The following is an 18948-nucleotide window of genomic DNA, read 5'->3' on the forward strand; positions in this document are numbered from 1 at the left end:
AAGTTACTGCTGTGGGTGCTGTTGTTGCTGCACGGTCTCTTGCCAGATGTGTGATGAGTTTGGACATGGGGACGCAGCAGAGCAGAGGGCCCTGGTTGGATGAGGGCAGTGAATGTGCTGGCTGGAAGGACAGGCCTTATTTTTCACACCTGTTTTTAGGTAGAACAGGAGAAGAACACATGGCTTGTGGTTCTTTACTTCATCAGAGTAGTCAAGTCTCACCTCTAGTCTCTTTTTCCTGCCTGATCTCTAACTCAAGCCAGACACTTTCTGTGTGGGGTGGTGAGGAAAGGATGGAGCTGTCTGTGCTGGCACTGTTTGCAGCTTTCTCCACAGCACCCACTTGCTCTGTGAGTCAGTAAATCCTTTTGGTTTTGTCAGGTGGCCTCTTGCATGGAAACTCTTCCATGTCCCAGTCTCTGTGCCTTATCTCTGGAAACAGTACCTAGAAAGAGATTTTACAGAGTCTTACCCTTGGTTTGTTAACATACTTGTTTATTTTTAGAACCATGGAACCAAAGGGGAGAGGCGTATATTAAATAGTGCTGATATTATCTGGAAGATTTTAGTGCATGTTACTTTACAGATTACCACTCTTAGGCTAAGGGCTGGAATTAATAAGGTGACAGAGGAGCCAGAAAATTACATTAAACTGGACATTAGGTCCATGCCAGCCCTATCAAGCATTATATCCAGTTACAGATGTACCTTCTGGCACCTAGGGGGATAGGTCCCTCTGAGAACACTCTTTCCACTTGGGCTTTTGGCTTTTTTTCTTTTGTTCAGGCTTTCAGTGAAGTCCTTGGAGGTTTTTGCATCTGGTTAAAGGAAGAAAAAAGCCTCTGTCTGAATCTTAAATAATAACAACTGGCTGCCCTCACTTTGTCCTGGACTACAATGTGAAGTCTATTGTGCAGCAGAGAAACAGAAATGCATCTGGAATTTTTCCCTTTGAGATTGATATAGATCTCATTAATAGCAGCTTTGTGATCTTTCTGTAACTGTTTTTCAGCAAGTGAAGTTATTCTGATAGTAATATTTGGGGTTTCTTTGTGTACATTCTACAAATGCACATCTGGTGGCTGCACCTAGGAGATGGCACTTAAAACTACATTATCCTGTTTCACCTAATGGAAGGAAAAAAGCTTAATCTTTGGTTGGATGAATGATGCTGCTTTGACTTCTTGGCAAGCTTGAAAGTCTCATAATTGCTCCTTGAACAACTTCCTACAAGAAGGAGCATGACAAGCTAAATTGTTTAGGTCTTAGGAATTTGTGCAATAGAGAACATTTCCACTCTCACTGCTTTTTAAGTTAGGATGTCCAACTGCTGAGTGGTGCAAGCCATGGTATGGATTTCAGCCAAAAAGCATTGTCCAGTTTTTGGGGAGAACTGTGCTTGCCCAACACCTTCTATGCTTTCAGTCCTTTCTCAGTTCCACTGCAACTTTTGTTCTCATTTCTAGTTCATATCTTCCTGTTTTCTCAAATGAGCTGCAGACCTGATTTGGTCATTGCTATGCCAGTTTTTCACATGAAATGCACATTGTGATAACGTAAAAAAATATTCTAAAAATAACTGACAAAAATTGTAAGAAACATCTGTATAATTGTCTTTGAGCATCAATTTCTGGTGTGCAAAGAAGATTCACTTCTTGTCTTTGTTTCTTTGCATTTAATTGTCTGCCTGTCTTGTGTGCTGTAGGCAGCTGTCAGAGCAATAGCTTCTGCAGACTTTTTTCCCCTCACATTTACTGTTTTCCTCTCATTTCCTGTTGGTGTGTGAAAGCAAGCTTGTCCCTTGCATGCATTTTCATTGAGGAAACCTTCTGTGGATCACCTGAAAGTCACTACAGGGAGTTGCACTGATGAGAATTGCAACCAGCAAATAGTCAGTAATAACGAGTCAAAACAGAAAATTCATGCAGTTGAAAAAGAATGGTTTCTTTTTATTCCTCCTCAGGTTTCTGAGCATTTATTAGTTATTGAGGTCTCATTTCCAACTATAAGTCTATAAAAATATTTTTTTATTTGCTGTGAGATTTTTTTAACATGAAGGCTGAAGATTCTCCCAGGAGCGTGATATGAGGAACTGTGTTCTGTAGAACTTTTCAGAATGTTGCCATGCATGTAAGAAAATCAGAAGAGCTCACAAGACTTCTGTTAATGCCATGTGTATTTCACAACAGACTAATGTTTTCCATATTGTGTTAATAGGAATTTTTTGTCTAGGTTCTAAAATGGCATTGGTCATTCCAGAAGGGTATGAGCCTTGAAAAAACTAAAGACTCTTTTCACTCAGATCAACCCATCTGTTTCAGTTACAATTATTGAAACATTGACATTTCTTCTGCCAGCATCCTCACTCCTGTAAGACTTAGTCAGGGAACTTTTGCCCCATGTGGATTTTTGAGCTGGATAAGAGCAATGGGCCAGAGGTGAAGGAACATCAGGCATTCAGAAACTGAATGAATGATGAAGTCCAGTCTTCTGTCTATGCAGACACCAGATCATACAACCCCTTTCATAAAATGACCAAGCTTCACATCAAGTAATTTGTTTTGTGCTTTCCTGTCTTCATTAGCTGCCATAACAAAGCTGTTCTGGATTTTTTTTAAAGATTGATGGCCTTATTTTTGTCTTTAGCTGGTTGTATCAGGATCAAGTCTCACTCATTTTGTGCTTAGCTGTTCATTAGCTTCAACAACTCTTTCCCTTCTGTGCTACATCCCCTTTGCTGTACATCAGCAGAGCAGTCACATCAGTTCTGTGCTGGGCTGTGCTGAGCAATATGTGCATTTTTGGCTTAGCTGATGGTGGAAGGCTCTTTATCATCAGTGCCCTGTTCCCTACATATATACCTATCTCTTTACAGCATTGAGTGTTCCAGGCTCCTTCTGCAGCAACATATTTACTTGTGAAGTAATGAATGAAGGCCACTCAAAATTTTACTATCCCCTCCAATGATTTGAAATCTGAAGATTGATCTGAGACGGTGGGATTACCTCAAGATAGGCATATACATTAAACAATGTGGTAGGAGAAGATGAGATCAGAGCTTTTGAAACAGAGAAGTGCAATTTGTTGTGCTCCACCATAAGACTGCTGGCAGCTCAGGACAGTCAGACATGGCCAGTGGTGGCAAGAATGAGCAGTGAGTGGCAGTAACAGGGATTAACTTCTCTCTGCAGGAAGGATAAAGAGAACATTAAATTGGCTTTATAAAAAGTACCGTGCAGTCACTGCATTTAATAGACTGGTTAATTAGTGTGATGAAAGACAACAGGTCCATGCTGGGAACTGTGCCCATCCTCTGCAGTCTTTTGGAATGTGTTAGATCTTCACCAGAAAAAAAGAGATCCCTGGATACCCTGCCTTTTGGGAGTGCAGTGTTGAACAGCAGCAGACCCTCCATGACTGCTCTCCACTTGGTGTTCATTAGAAAGCACAATCCCCTTCCTGTTCCAGCAGAGTATCAGCAGGAACATAATTGTGCTAAAGCCTGGCCAACTGGCAGAGTTGCTGGCTGGCATCTTCTATGGGAGCTAACTCTTTCTTTTTGGGAGAAGTATTGGACCTTTCACCTTCCCTCTTCATCTCATTTTTTGTTTGCACAGAAGGCTTTGGAATCCCAGGCAGTAATTGCAGTGTGCTTTCGCTCACCTTCATCATGTTTCCAAATACCACATAATCTCATCTATTTGGCTCAGTGCTCCCTCAGAGTTCTTGAACCCCCCACCTGGCTTTTTGTAGGAAGAATGAGCTGTAATTCAATCTTGCATCATTGACAATAACACATGAGGAACAAGCTATGACATTGAAATGGTGTTAGAAGACTGGTTTTTAAACTAACAGCACCTTGTGTTGTTGAGAAGTTAGCTTTTCACCCTTGCATAATTGTGTTTTGGTATTAGAGAGTTTTGTGAACAATGACAAATTTTGCATGTTGTCTTATAAGCTGCTGCATGAGGCAGGTCAGGACAAAGTTTCTGCCTGGTCTGAATTTTATAGTTTTTTGATTTGTTTATTTTGGTTTTTTTTCCAAGAGGAAGCCAACCTTTAAACCAAGCTTCTTGTTATTTTTGTGCATGCATGTGTGTTTTCAGTCTGAAATGTTTGGAGAATCAGGAGGAAAGTGTGAGGATTTCATCACAGCAGGCAAACTGATTTCTTTCTGTCTTTAATATTTAGTTTATCTGAAAACTTTTCCAGTCCCCTATGACTAATTGCATTATGTGGGTAAGCTGCTCAGGACACTTTGTTGGACTTTATGCATGTCAGAACACAGTCAGTGAGCAGGAGGGACTGAGCCAATGTGAAATCATTCTTTGATTTTGTGCCTTGGTGGTGCCATAAGCCCAAGACATTAATGACTGCAGAAAGGTTAAACTTTACGTGTCTTCCTGTTTATCACAAAGGTGCGGGGTACAAACAGAAAGCACTCTTGGCAGGCAGCAGGCTGGAAAATCCACGTGCTGCTTATCTGCAGTGATTGTACTGAAACTTTATTACCATATATGAAGAGAAATACTTAAGAAGTGCAAGGATTCTGAAGGGCAGCTCTTGATTCCCAGCCCAACTGTAGCTTGGCTAGTTGGTCACCTCCTAGCAATGTTAGCCCAGTATGAAAGTGGTTTTAGATGAAACAGACCTGTGCAGAACTTCAAAAGATCATCTATTTGCATTTCCCTCTAAAAAGTAGGCGCAGCTATGGCTAACTGGTGTTTAATAGATATAAACTTGTTAAAAATATTACAATCAAATCAGAAAGTGGTGTAGTTGATGTGAGTTCTGTAATCCATGTCCAGACAGTAAATTTCAATGTGTAATGATGCCAAGCATAACAAACATTTTTTTAATGATTAAGTTTTCTTTGCTGCATTTTAGGACCGGTGTTACTACTTCTCTTTACCAGGGATGTAGAGATTTTATCTTTCTCTTTTGCAGCAGCCTTGTAATATTTATCATGTACTCCTCCAGTTTTTTCTATACTAAACAAAGGTGGTTTTTTTTCCTAGCTTTCCTCAGACATCATGTTTTCTAGACCTTAGATGTGTTTCAGAGTCTCCTATGGCCTTTTTTTCAGTTTGTTCATGTTTTTCACATGAGGCCCAGAATTGGACATGGTCCTTGAGTTGATGCTTTCTGATCTTAAATAAAGTATTCAACAGGTTTTACAGCTGTAATAGTTACATTTTTCATTCGTGATAGGATGTTTATCTTTCCTGCAAGAGTATAATAATGTTCTTTGTATGAACCATGGCGCTGAGAATGGGAGCCTTTTAAGATACATCTTGGAGCAGCTGGTCCAGCTCTAAATAGAGCAATGAGAAAATGAGAAAAGGGCTGCACTGATGAGTTTAAACAACCTACTAGGTGATGGAGAGCAGAGGGCAAGAAGGCCGAAGATGTTCCAGAGTGCCTCAAAGGTACAGGGCAATCATTCACAGGGAAGTAGGCAGGGATAACTGCTAGATGGTCTGTGGGGTTTGGGTTCAGTTGATTTTACCTGCCCTTTCCTTTGCTTATGGAATAAAGCCTGTTCAAAGTCATCTTTTTGGAGTGGTGGTGACATTTACTGCAGAGCACTGTTCTGCTGTGTCATTCAGTGGTGTCAGAGTGGGGAGTGGCCGCGTAGCTGAGACCTTTGCAGCCTGAAAGAGGCAGCTGCAGATACACACAAGGGTCTGTAGGGACAGAGGGCAGGGGAGAAGATGGGTGGGGATCTGTGGCACACACTCTCTTGTAAAGAGTTAGGTGGTCTCAAATGGCACTGGCAGGGTGCTCTGAGCAGCCATTCCTCAGTGCTACGTTCTCTCTGCCATATTCTTTTATTTTAGACTTCTGCAGTTTGTTAAGATAACTTATTATTTGACGCGATCTCTGCTGTTAAAGATATTCTTCTTGCAGCCATCTTTTTTGGGGGGGGCTTATTTGCTGGTCTAGGAAAAGTAGTATGTTGGTTGTAGGATGGGGTTAATCCTTATTAATGCAGTTTCTTAAATTTTTCAGCTCCTTGAGGAATCTTTGAGCTGCTTGGATTTTTGACAGAGGATTAATGTCAATAAGAAATGTAAAATCAGGATGTCACAAACCTCCTCATTCCTATGCTGTCACACCATGTGGCTCCCCAGAGAAGGGAGGCAAGGGAGACAGCATACTTCTAGGTCTCAGTAAGGAAAAAGGAAAAGGTTAGTTTAGATTCTCTCTCTCTCCATAAATGCCTGTGTCAGTGCTAATGATTCAGCACTCAAGGGCTTCAGTTTGTATTTAATTAATAACATTGGTAGACTTTGTGCCTTCTGTCTAACCATGGATGCTTTTGATCATCGGCAAACAGAAGATAGAAGTCATGCCAGTGTAAATAAATAATTTATGTGTGGCTTAAAAAAAGAGAGAGAAGCTGTTCCTGCCCCTTTACAAATGCAGTGTACAGGTTCTGCACAGCGTTAGGTTCTAGCACTGTTTGGGCTTTTTTTTCTTTCAGCTTTCAGTTTTCCAGCACTACTGATTCTCCTTCATTAAAGAATAAACAAAAGCACAGGTCAACTTAAAGGAGGATGTTTTTAAAAAAGGGAATATCTGAAATATAAGCTCACAGCGGAGCTTGGTGGCTGCCAGTTTGCCTTTCCTTGGTGTCGTGGTTCCTTAGAAATGTGATGCTGTCTTCTCCTTTACTCATTCAGGAACTTGACCTTTTCTTCATCCCTCCTCGTTAAAGCCAAAGACACATAAATCAGTTTATTTCTTTTTCTTTCTCTGAGATGTAGCTTTTTATCTTCTACACATTTATGTATTAATTGCCTGGAAAGCAGCAGGTAAGGAGTAGGGAGAAGATTCTGGTCAAGATTCAATGTCTAAAATTGTCCCATAGTTACCTTGTCTAGTGACTGCAGGATACTTTGGGAAGTTAGTGCTGCTTATGCTGAGTACTTCCGTGCTCATCAAAGAGGAGCAGCTGTGAAGTGGTCTCAGTGTCAGGGACAAAATGGAATGGCTGAAAAACTTGGCTGGGGAGCTTCTGGCAGGCTAGCTCTGCCTTCAGAAATGCTTTGGGGTCACAACTCTTCTTGTCAGGGAGGAAAGAACTGGAAATGTAATGTTTTGTCACAAAAGCCAGAGTCCTTTAGGCACAAATATATATCACATATTTGTGTGATTATAGATTTCTGTTTAAGAACAGTTTCTGGCAGAACGTTCGCTTCCTTTTGCTGTGCGTGGTGACAAATTGTTAGAGATTTTATTACTGCTTTGTATGAGGAATTCAGACTTGAGAACTGGGAGAGATTTGTTTTGTACCTCACAATTATCATGTCAAGCATTTAGTCCATTTAGATGTCATTTGTGTTTTAGCAGGGTATGCCATTCAAACTAGAGATTGTAGATGCGTGGCATTTCTCTCTCAAATTACAGAGGTCATAAGTGTGTGCCACAAGCAGCCAAATTCCTCAGCTTTTCAGGGTGTCAGGTGCAATGAGGTTGCAATATGTCTGTTCTGGAATTTGGGGTGGAGTAGAGAGGAAGTGCTTAAAATTTAGAACTGAAAAGTCAAAACTTTCACTTTCTCTGCGGTTTTCTGAAGGAGCACAAACCTGTTTTGGGTCTGGAGCTGTGGTTGCCAGTGAGGCCAACCTGCCTTTAGGCAGCTGTGACAGGCAAAATGCAGCATCCTGTACCCAGCTGCTCAGTACATGCAGAGCTTTAACATCATTCAGAAACATTTGCCTTTTCTGTTTGACAGACCCCCATGCATTCCTTGGAATGTATTTTAGGTGCTCTGCAGAGAGCATTCCCATGGCCTGTTTGAGACAAATCCCAATATTTCCTGAAGGGTCCTGGAGTACGCCAGATGCAGTTCAGAGCTGAGACAGAACAGCCATGCTCCTGGAGAGTCTGGCAGACAGCATTTCCCTGTCACTGCTGGACATCACCTCTGGGCAGCTCTGATTTATTGAGGTGGCAAAGCGCATGAGCCTACAGCATTCATAATTTCTTAATATTTCCCAAACGGAATTACTTTCAAGATTTATGGGAGCAAAATATCTTCTAACTTGCTCCCTTTTTACCCATATGGATATAATATTTCCCTAAAACTGTTCTTCCTCCTTAAACGAAGCAAAAGTATGAGTTAAAAGTCCATTTCTCTGCCCCTGTATACAGGAGTAATAAATATTGCCAAATAACGGTAGCTAGTCTAAGGCTGTCATGTTCTTTGCTAGAAAAATCCCTACATTTACTTGTAGCAAATACAAAAAAATGGCCAATGATCATTTCACCTCTTCTTTGGCATCACTTTGGTGCCCTGGTTGTCACATGCAGAAGCAATACCACAGAGCATTAGATCAGTCATGCCTTGAGCTTCAGCTGATTCTGGGGACTCCCCTGGGGTCCAGGGAGTCTTAGGAGGATCTGACTTCCCTCCTGGTTTTACCAGGCACCTTTTGTAAATGGAAATCTGCATTAGGGCGAGGATTTCCTTGCTCCCCATCAGACTACTGTAAATTGGCTTTTCCAGATGTATCACTTGCAAACAGAGCAGTTGTTTGCATGTATAAATAACACTGCTTCTGAGTTAGGCTGGTGCATGGGGAGAACAGGGACCACTCTGTGGGACCTGGCTTCTGCTGAGAGTTCAGGGGGTGGCTGTAGAGGAAGGGCTGTGAGCATCTCTGCTGTAACCCTTCAGCTTATAAAAGCTTTTGAATTGCATGACCAACCTGCAAAGATTCCTTCTGTTGATGTTGGAAGGAGGTGGAGGTAAGTCCCTGGAGACACCCCAGGAATCATAATAATTATATTTTGGCGCACCAAGATGTGTGAGAAAACATTGAACTAATTTGTCAGGTTATTGAAGTTTTTAGGATATTTTCAGAGTAAATGTGTTACAGTTAATGCTATATTGCTCTTTATTTGTTTTTAAATAGGCCTGTGAGATGTTTTTACTTAAAAGCTTCAGAAGCTCTAATATATCTAACATACCTCCCCCACCTTTTCCCAGACAAAGTTATATATTTTGTATTCTCAGCTCTGGAAAAAACATTCCTTTCCTTCTAGATCAGCCATGTCATCTGTGCATCTTGCTTTTATGGTTATAGATGATCTTATTAAAGATTGCATGAGTGGATGTGAAGCAGTATGCATGGGTGAATCTGAGACTTCTTGTTTTGTTAAATTCTCCTGGTCTCTTTCCCCTTTCCATAGATTTCTGCATTTGTGATTTACTGGGCATCTATGATAGGGCTTCACTTTTACCAGTTTATAATTTAGATTTCATTCCATCCTTTCCTTACTGAGCTGCTCTTTGAAATTGTTGCTTTGTACCTGGCTGTGGCATAGTGTAGATGAGTTTATCCTAAATCAGGTAGTTCAAAGGTTGTCTGACTGCAGTAAGAGTTGCATGCTGAGCTCAGAAACAACCTGAAGGGCTGAAGGGAGAGCTAAACCCATGGCTTACACCTGTCCTGTCCCATGTGTAGGTTGGCCAAGCTGGATCTATTTCAGGGGTATGTACCTTACTCTGTGGTGGAGGTGTTTTCTCTGACTCTGAACATGTAGTACATTCCTTTTCTTGGTGGGATTGATTTTGATCCAGAGCATCTCTGCTACTGTTTTGATATGATTGAATGAACAGATTTCTAATGGTATTAACATACTTTCTAGTATACTTGATACACTCAGAAATGGTCCCATATGGAAGTTAATGTTTCTATATTCGCTAATTGTTTCCTTTTCTCTGGCCACTGTAGTAATTGTTTCTAGAACAGATAAATTTTTACTAGCTGCTGTTTGTGTGTTGAGGGTATAATTAGGATAATGTATTTCCATAATGACATGGTTAAGAAGGACTAGGTCTCTTTTTTGTAAGGGATTCTGGATAGATTGTAACTGTTTGGTTTGGCAGGAACCTCTCTTGAATCATTTATGTGTTAATGAATGCTGAAGAAGGCACTGAATTTCCATTTCCTTTCTCTGTAAGCTACAAACTGCTTCATGATCTCCCAAACTGTTTTCTTGCCTGTGTGGTGATAGCTGATGTGTGTGTGCACAAGTGAGGCCGAAGCAGACTCCTCACACACTCACACAGACAGCACAGAAACTGGCTTGGGCTCACAAAGCTGGAAGTCAAACTGCCTAAACCCTGCTTGCAATTTACACTTTATTGTAGCTAAATTAATAGCCAAACAGTACTGGGGCAGTTTTAAATTGTTGAGTGGAAGTGATTGCTAGGTCCATGACTTGAGTGATTTGAGTGGTGACACAAATTCTGGCACATTTGTTTCACCTTTGGGTAAAAGTAAAATCTTCCACATTACTCTGTCGCCAGTGACATTGTAGAATCAGCATTTAGGTATGGATTCTCTCAACATTCCTGCAGAGGTTTATCCTTCCTAGTTCAGGAGTTAATTTCTTTCTCTTTTTGGTTTTCTCAGGTTCTCCAAGCCAGCACCAATGTTCTTGGACGATTCCTTCAGGAAATGGGCACGTATCAGGGACTTTGTACCCCCCTTTGGAATTAAAGGACAAGGTATGAGAAAACTGCAGCTGTTGGAGGAGAAGGTGGTCTGCACATGCTTGCCCCATTTTCTTTTCTGTTTTGAAAACTCAGGTGGTCCTTTGGGCTCAGTTTATTTCCTGTTTGAGAGAATTATTGTATATGTAGTTCTGAGAAATGCAGAAGGGTTTTTACAGCTGGACCATGGGCCTTGGAGGCTGGCCTTAGGGAAGATGGTTTAGTACATGTGGAGAGTCAGTGCAACAACGGCAATTGAGACCAACGACCACATTCTAGAAAGAAGCATTTTGACATTGGCTGCCAGAAACCTTGTTGCAGCTTTGCTGACACCAGCAGAGGGTTCAAACTGGTTTGAAGTGCCTTGGGCTTGGCCACTGATACAAATCTTCATTTTCTTATCATAGAATTTTATAGTTGGTCTACTTATTTACTTATATAACAAGTAAGAAAAGTATGTTCAGATGCTTTGATGATAATTTTAATATGCCCTACCCTCCAGCTCTGGAGCGAGGCAGAAGGGGCTGTGTCTTAGGTGTGCTGTGGAAAGCAGGAGTGGTGCTGGTGGATGAGATGGGAGCCAGTAGCCCACCCAGAAGATGATCTGTTTTGGGGTGCCAAGCTCCTACTTGTCCCACATGGGCAATCACAGCCTCTGTCCAAGTGGTGGTGGAGCAGAAGGCTTGTGCTCACTGCAGTGATTTACTGCAGACTATCTGAGGTCCTGTGTATTTAATAAGTTTTTGTGGCATTGCATCAACTTGGAATTTTTTTTTCCACTGACAAACTCAAGATTACAGATAATCCTGTAGGAATTTAAATACCTGGTGGAGAAAAAACTGCAACCACAGAAAGCTTGGCTCTGTGTCTCTCCCTGGAAGCAGGTGTGGTAGTTATGGAACAATCTCTGATCAAATCAAAGGCTCTGCTGACAAATTGCTTTTGGCTTGCATCAGTTCCCTTCTTTGTTTTGTCCATTCCTTGTCCAGTCAGTCTTTTGAAGCTCAATAGGAAGCTAATTACTGTCCTCTAAATCAGCCAGCAGGGTTTGCAGCACAGAACTAACAGTGGCAGCACAAGTGGGAGGCTGCTGTGACCACAGCAGGGCTTGTCCCCTTCTAACCAGCTCACAAGGTATACAAAGCTAGGGCAAGATGCCTGGCCAGTGTGGAGGTGGGATTTACAGGTTACATGTGATGTCAGCTAGACCTAATAAAAATCATTCCATTAAACTGAATCCAAATAGAGAAATCCACCAAAAGAGAATGACAGAATGGCTCTGGCAGCCTTCTCTCTGGGTTTGTTGCCAGCTTGTATCACCACTGCAATGTTATGTAAATCTGGTGTTTTATATTGGATTTCCTCAGTTAAAAAGAGAAATGAGAAATTGCCATTATTTAAATGGCTGTGAGCTGAAGCCATGGGACGGAAACCGTTGAATAGGTTATTTTTTTAACACCCTCCTGGGACTGAATTTTGTGCCAAGTTTCAGTCTGGAGCAAGTTCTGTGTGTGGGAGGGTTGAATTATAAATCTGTGTAGCCCCGGATTTCTAATGGCCCTGCTGACAGGCTGTGAGTCCTAGCGATGCGAATGGCGCCCTTTCATGTTACACATCACTTGGAATTCTTGCATCACTCTTTTCTGGCTGTCCCATGGGATGCATTTGGGCTCAGACAACTGATTGGATGATGGAATCAGCACCTCATTAGGGCTTTCAGTCAGGGCCATCTAATGATATCCAAACAAATGATCCAGGCAGGCAGTGTGGAGCTCAGTCACGTGCTGGTGCAAGGTGAAGACTGTCAGAGCTGGGATGTGCATGGGAAAAGGAGTAGTCAGGGTGGCTGAGCAAGTGCAGAGAGATGTGGCTGCGTTGACACAGACGGGGCAGGAGCTCTGCTCTGTGTGTACGGCAGCCCCATGACACTCTCAGCTGGGATTTCCCATGTGCACCACACTGGGAAAGGTGGTTGGTGTTTGTAGACACCGACTGCAGCTGAGATGGCAATGGGAAGACCTTGCTGAGAACTGTGGTGAATATCACCTGCTGTTCTTAAGGCACTGTGATCCATTCCAAGTGCAAAACGGCTTTTTGTTTGTTTGGGTCTTTTTGGTTTTTTCATGTTTGAAATACATCTACAGGATGAGCTCACTTTCAGTGATGCTGCATGTTCCAAGGAACTTCTAGAAACTAATCTGTGGTAGCTTGAAAATGCTACAGTTATGAAACCAAGGGATTATTGGTAGCTTGGAAGCTAATCCACCATTTCTACTTTCTTTTGTTAAAGTTTCTATTCTTACCTAAGTTCTGCTTTGCTTTGTCTCTGGAAAAAAGCTGAATTAAGTCCTTTTTTATCCATCACTTTGGGTTTACTGGTTCAAGAAAGGACAGTTCCAAGATTGCTAGAATGAGTCTTGCAATATTTAGGGGAAAGCAGCTTTTGAGGAGTATTGTCTACTGGGCTGCACTAATTTGGAATAATACATCTCTATAAATTACATGTAAAAGAATAGAAATGGCTCAGAAATTTTCAGGGCAGGACTACTGCTCTTTAAAGGTTATCATATCAAAGAGAAGGCAGTATGCTGATCATTTTGACACAGTCCATCAGAGATTTTCATTTTCTTTGATGAGAATCTGATTGTAAAGACAGCTCTCCTATCTCCAGATGCTTAAAAGTACTCAGTATAACATAGAAAGTTTAACAGTGCTTCTTTGTGAAAGATTTCTTGCTCCTTCACTCCAGTGGTTATTTTCTGATTTGGCCATCAGCCCAGGCAAGGAGGTTTTATGGACAGAGTGCTCCATTCTTGGCAAGAGCATTTGTGTGTAGAAGCCCTCAAGGTGAATAGGGTCCTGAATATGAAAGTTTTTAGACTTTCCCTGAATGCTGCTGGTTGTAAAATGGGCTATTGCAGTAGGAATACTGCACATCCTGTGTCAGATGGGAAACTGCTGCTATTATCAGTTAACAGCCTTAGTGATTACTTGCATTCTGTGAAAGAGGCACAGAATAAGCAGGCGGCAACCCTGCTGCTTTCTGAGATGAGGTGTGTGTTATGAAGTCTTGATCAAACTCTCTTTGAACAGTGGTTCTGAGAGTCCTCAACTAGTTATTAGAAATAGATGAAGAGGAACTGAAGAGCAGCTTTTGTACCTTTTTCTTAACCTCTCTTAAATGGGTAGAGTTTTAATACATGTTGTAGTTGTTGACTCTGTTCACCAAAGATCTGGACCAAGGATTGGTTCTAATTACTTGATCACAATGCCCAGGAACCTGGGACAAAAGCAGAGGTGATAGCTGTCAGGAATGTTGGAGCTGATCCAGCAGTTTGAAGATGTTGTTGCATTCATCATAGGTGTCTGTAGCCCTTGTGGAAACTCTGTTTCCTCTGTGTTCAGAGAATAGGGGAAATAATAGGTATGAAGAGGTGTGATTATGTTTGGGCACCTTAAATGGTCACTACCAGTACCTAGTTTGGCCATTCATGTAACAGTGGCTCTAGCTTTTGCCCAGTGACTTCTGCAGCTGGCTGTGAACCCATGAGATTATATTTCAGAACCTGGATCAAGATTTTTAAATGAGGAATGCCAAACAGGCCAATGTCATGTTTGACTGCACTTGCTTTTAGAAACTGAGATTGTCTGCCACATCAAACTTTTTGTCCCCTGCTGTGGGATTTGACGGAGTCTGGAAACGGGATGGGCCACTCCAAGTGCTTGGAAACGATGACTCCATCTCTATTAATAAATAAAATGGTTGTCCTGTGGTCTTGAACGCTGTTGAGCTCATTGTTCAAACAGATTAACTCCCTGCCCCCCACAAAAATAGAGTGGCTATGTCCAGGCTTCCTATCAAGAAAGGTCACTGGCCTGTATTAGCCTGTGAATGCGTGAGAATTGTAGAGGAGGATGTTTGTTGGCCCTGGTGAGCACATCTGGGACTGTGCTAACACTTTGTTAGTGTGGACTCGAGGAGGACTGTGCAGGACCATGCCCTGCTGCCAGTTTGTTTGCTGGTGTGGTTTGTTTGCTGGTGTGTTTATAGCCAAAGTGAGGAACGTGATTAAATTGGTCAACTCTCACAGTTGTCAAGAAGATCAAACTGCAACAAGATGTTGGAACTCTAAAAGCTCCAAATGTCAAGGGTTCCTGTGGGGGACAGCTCCAGCTGCCGAGCACCCTCCTGTGTCCCAGGCTATTGTTTTGGCATTAACTTGGATGTTGGAGTGCCTCCCATATTTCACCATTTGTAAGAGTATAATTTGCTTGTAGGAATTCTTTCCCAGCACCCACCAAGTCTGTTGTTGCAACTTTTTTCAGTCAAGAGCAGGGAGACTGCAGCAATCTTGGGCTCTTGAACAAGTCACATGGAGTTTTTTTTAAATCTAAATTGAAATTTCTTCTTTTGGATTTGCACCTTTTTCTAGCAGTGATTCTATCAGTGTAATTATGGATGTATGAATATGCCCATGCTGTCCATGTAGTTGCAGAGATTCTCTAGCATGTGCACTGCTCTCAGGGTTAAATTTGTCAATGAAGAAGCAATGGAAAAATTGTTTATAGTGTTAGTAAGATTATTAATCCCAGAGGGCCTCCTCCCCAAATTTACCTCTGTAGCTAAAGCAAAAGGAAAGAGTTATTTGGAGAAGGGCAACAAACAAGACTGAAGAAATACCTGACTATTAATAGCATTTCTCAGTACATGTGGTTTGAAGAATATAAAAGGCTTTCAGAAGGAGTAGCTAGTATCTGGCAATCTCTCTGTGTAATGAGGACGGGAGAGTTGCTGCAATTTTTTGGTTTTTTAACTTAAGTGAAAACATATGGCACAGCATGCACTAAAAAACTAAACAGACGTGATCAGTGTAATATCCCTTCCATGCATTTAGTCAGTAATTGTGTCACTGCTTAGCAGTAATTCCATGTCTTCACTTCCACCTTTGTTCCTGCTCAGTTGTTTTGGGCAGAGAGGCTGCTTTGTTGGCCCTGAATCAGTTTGTCTTTGAAGGTGATAGTTACTTCTTAGGGACTGATTCTGTTGTCAGCATCTCAGAATTTCCCTCCCATCAAGCCACTAGGAAGCAATTTCTTCCCCATGATGATAAGAGAATATTAAGTACATGTTTGAAATGTTACAGTTTTATCAAATATAATATAAATGACTGGCCAGGAAACTTTGTATTTTCACTTGATACTGGAGGGATGTCTGGAACTGGTGATACATTCAGTGACAAAGGAATTAAGTCTTTGTCCAGACCACCAATGCTAGTGGATTGCTATTGTGCAATGATTAACTGTTCTTGTACTTGGTTTTATTTGGATGTTTTCTTTTGTGTCAGTGCTCCTGGGAAAAGCCATGGTTCAGTGCTGCTCAGCAGTTGTTCAGTAGTCTCGTGGGGCGGAGGTCATTCATCTCCAGTGAAAATGTTGAGTTTTCAGGCCTGCAAAAGTTGGCATATCACAATGTTATTGGGAGAAAATCTCCTCTCTTTCCGCGCATGCTCCTTCATAGCTTTTTCTTTTTCAAATTGGCTTTCTTGGCATGAGCAATACTTAATCTCTGAGAAAACATATGCAGTTGGACATGACAATTTACAGCTGATTCAAGGAAAAAAAAACATTAGAAAAGTAGGACTTTTTTAACCTAATCTTCTTGCTCTTTGTAGAGACTGGAGTACCATATGCAGTCACCTTCCCTGCATTTGACTAGGTCTGAATGAGGCATTTTATGCTTTAATTCTCCAACTTTATCCTCATTTTGTTAGTGGTACTCTGTTGTACAGATGATTTTCCTCCTATAAGCATTCTTTTGTTCTTCATGTCTTATTCCCCTAACAAAAAAGCAGAAGAGCAAGCATGTACAGAAGAGCCATTAGTTTTGTTCATAGTTGGTATTAACAAGGTTGTTGTTTCTTCCTGAGTTGGAGGCACATTTCTGAACTAGATTCCAGTAGAATTTTGCATTTGACCAAAATTGGTAATAGTTGCCATTATCACGTGGGAATATAGATATAAAAATGTTGATGTTTCCCCAGGGAATTTAGCAGATTTTATAGCCTAAAGAAATTAAATGAGTGATGTGAAGAGGAAAAAACATTGAAAGTTTCAGATGAGGTAGAGGGTTGACTTTTCATTACTGAATAGAACTTTTAAAGGGAAGTAATGTTGTGAATTTTGAAATTAAATCCCTTCTCATTTCTGAGCTCTCATGATGAAAGTACAACAGTGCAGTCCCTTATTTCAATCAAAACTGATGCTTTGCTGTTGAGCGTGCCTAAAAAATAGTCCTGCTCCCAACTCATTAAGAAGGGAGATGCAAACCTTTGTAAGGTTTCATTTAATTGGATGACTCCATATTAGAGTTCTTCACAGAAGTCTTGAATTGCAATGGAAACACAGATATGATATTATTCCTGTTTTCTATCTCCTGAAGAGAAGAGCAGATACTCTCTGGCTGTTGTGTTTTGAAGTGCCATTTATTAATGCTGCTACAAGGGTCAGAAGAATTAGGAATCACTGTAGTGGTTACTGAGATTTTTGGCCTTGAAGGTATTGCCTGGCCACCTGTGAAGGGTCATCAAAAATGTAGAGCCCTCTATAACAACTGTATTTATTTTCCTGCTTGTCTTTAACCAGCACACTGTGAATCTTTCAAGGACTGTTTTTATTTGGCGTGAATTTGCCTCTTTCTATGGACTTTATTACTTCCTGTGCATTGAACTCAAGTTTAGATAAAAATTGTTAATGCGTGGTTATTGCATAATGTTGCCCATTTTTTTTCATAATTGTTTTTTAAATTAATGTTCCAACTTTCCAAGCCCTGGGATTATGTTGGGAATAAAGCTTGTATTCTGAGAAAACAATCTCTTGGTTGTGAAGAAAAGCTTGGAAAAAAAAATCCCCGAAGGCTCCAAAACGACAATGTAAATGAAGAGTCTAAATGTTATGTATTTTATTTATATCTTGTTATAAAAATAGGCCTTAAGGGCTTTAATGGAGCTTACATTTAATGCATGCCAGGTTCTTCTAAAATTGCTAGGGAGGATACCATGCACATTCAGTCTTTTTTTTTTCTTTTGCTTTGTGTCTAGGCAACAGTACATGCCTCTTGTCTTAATGCCATTAAAAATCATCAATGGAGGTCTTGTGAGGCGTGGCAGTTGTAAGTCCTGCTGTTAGTAAAGTGTGTCTCCAGCAAACCACCTGAACCTGGTACAGCTAGTGACCTCATGAAACCACTGTCTTGTATTTACACACGAGTTTTGATCTGGGGACAGATTCCTCAGTTTGTAGTTAGCTGTTTTTGAGAGCCAGTTCACATGTTTGCAATGCACTGCTAAATTCTGGAATTCTTCATAGCTGCTTTCCCCTGCATTGACCTCCTAAAGTCAGCTGATCAATAATAAAAGAAGTGGTGCAGGGAATTTCAGACACATTGTGATACCTGTTGTAACCACTGGATTCCCAGCTTCACAAAGGTATGAATAATGTTGGCTGTCTACAGCTGGACATGGTGTTTCTGGGAGAGAGAGTAGAACATGTGGTGAGACCTGGGCCCATGCTGGGCACCAGGGAGGAAAATCACAGAATGAGTCAGGATGGAAGGGACCACACTGGGTCACCTGAGCCAACCTCCCTGCTCAAGCAGGGTCATCTCAAATCACATTGCACAGGACTGTGTCCAGATGGCTCTGGGATGCCCCCAGTGAGGGAGATCCCACACCCCCTCTGACAGCCTGTCCCAGGGCTCAGTCACCTGCACATTAAAGGAGTTCTTTGCCATGTTCAGGTCAAACCTCCTGGGAATCAGTTTCTGCCTGTTTCCTCTTGTACCATTGCTTGGCACCACTGAACAGAGCCTGGTCCATCCTCTGGCACCTCCCCTCAGACAGTGACAGATATTGATTAGGTCCCTTCTCAGTCTTCTCTTTTCACCTCTGAACAGCCCAGCTCCCTCAGCATTTCCTCATAAAGGAGATGCTCCAGTTCCTCCATCATCTTTGTTGCTCTGCACTGGATCTGCTCCTGGAGCTCCGTGTCCTTCCTGTGCTGAGGAGCCCAGGACTGACACAGCACTCCAGATGTGCCTCGCTAGGGTTAAGTGGAGTGGAAGAATCACCTCCCTTGACCTGCTGTAAAGATCATTCCTCAAAAGATGTGAAAACTTTTCTGTTAAAGGTCATTCCTCAGCTCCCATATGGAGCAAGACCTTAAGGTAAAAAAATGCTGAAGGAAGAATTTTATACAGAGCCGAACTTTTGGGTAGTATATTGAAAAAAAGTGTATGCACTGGCTTGTGCTAAGAACTTGTTTGTAAATACTGTGATTTGTTTAATCCATAGCATTGGTAGTGTTTAGCTTACTCTCCCCACAAAGCTGACACACACGTGGCATTCTGTTGTGGTGGGATGGGGACCCATGTGCAGTCTCCT

General features: G+C 41.6%; 1 protein-coding gene across 5 annotated transcripts in view; it reads left to right on the forward strand.

Moving 5' to 3' along the window:
• Positions 1-18948, forward strand: part of ST3GAL3 (ST3 beta-galactoside alpha-2,3-sialyltransferase 3) — a 169386-nt gene that overhangs the window by 93908 nt on the left and 56530 nt on the right. For all 5 annotated transcript variants that reach the window (XM_058030422.1, XM_058030421.1, XM_058030424.1 and 2 more), the window contains one exon: positions 10431-10525. In XM_058030422.1, the coding sequence (XP_057886405.1) occupies positions 10431-10525 (95 nt within the window). The remainder of the gene's footprint in view (positions 1-10430; positions 10526-18948) is intronic.

The sequence above is a fragment of the Melospiza georgiana genome, chromosome 9 (genome assembly GCF_028018845.1).
Source record: "Melospiza georgiana isolate bMelGeo1 chromosome 9, bMelGeo1.pri, whole genome shotgun sequence".
Taxonomy (NCBI): Eukaryota; Metazoa; Chordata; class Aves; order Passeriformes; family Passerellidae; genus Melospiza; species Melospiza georgiana.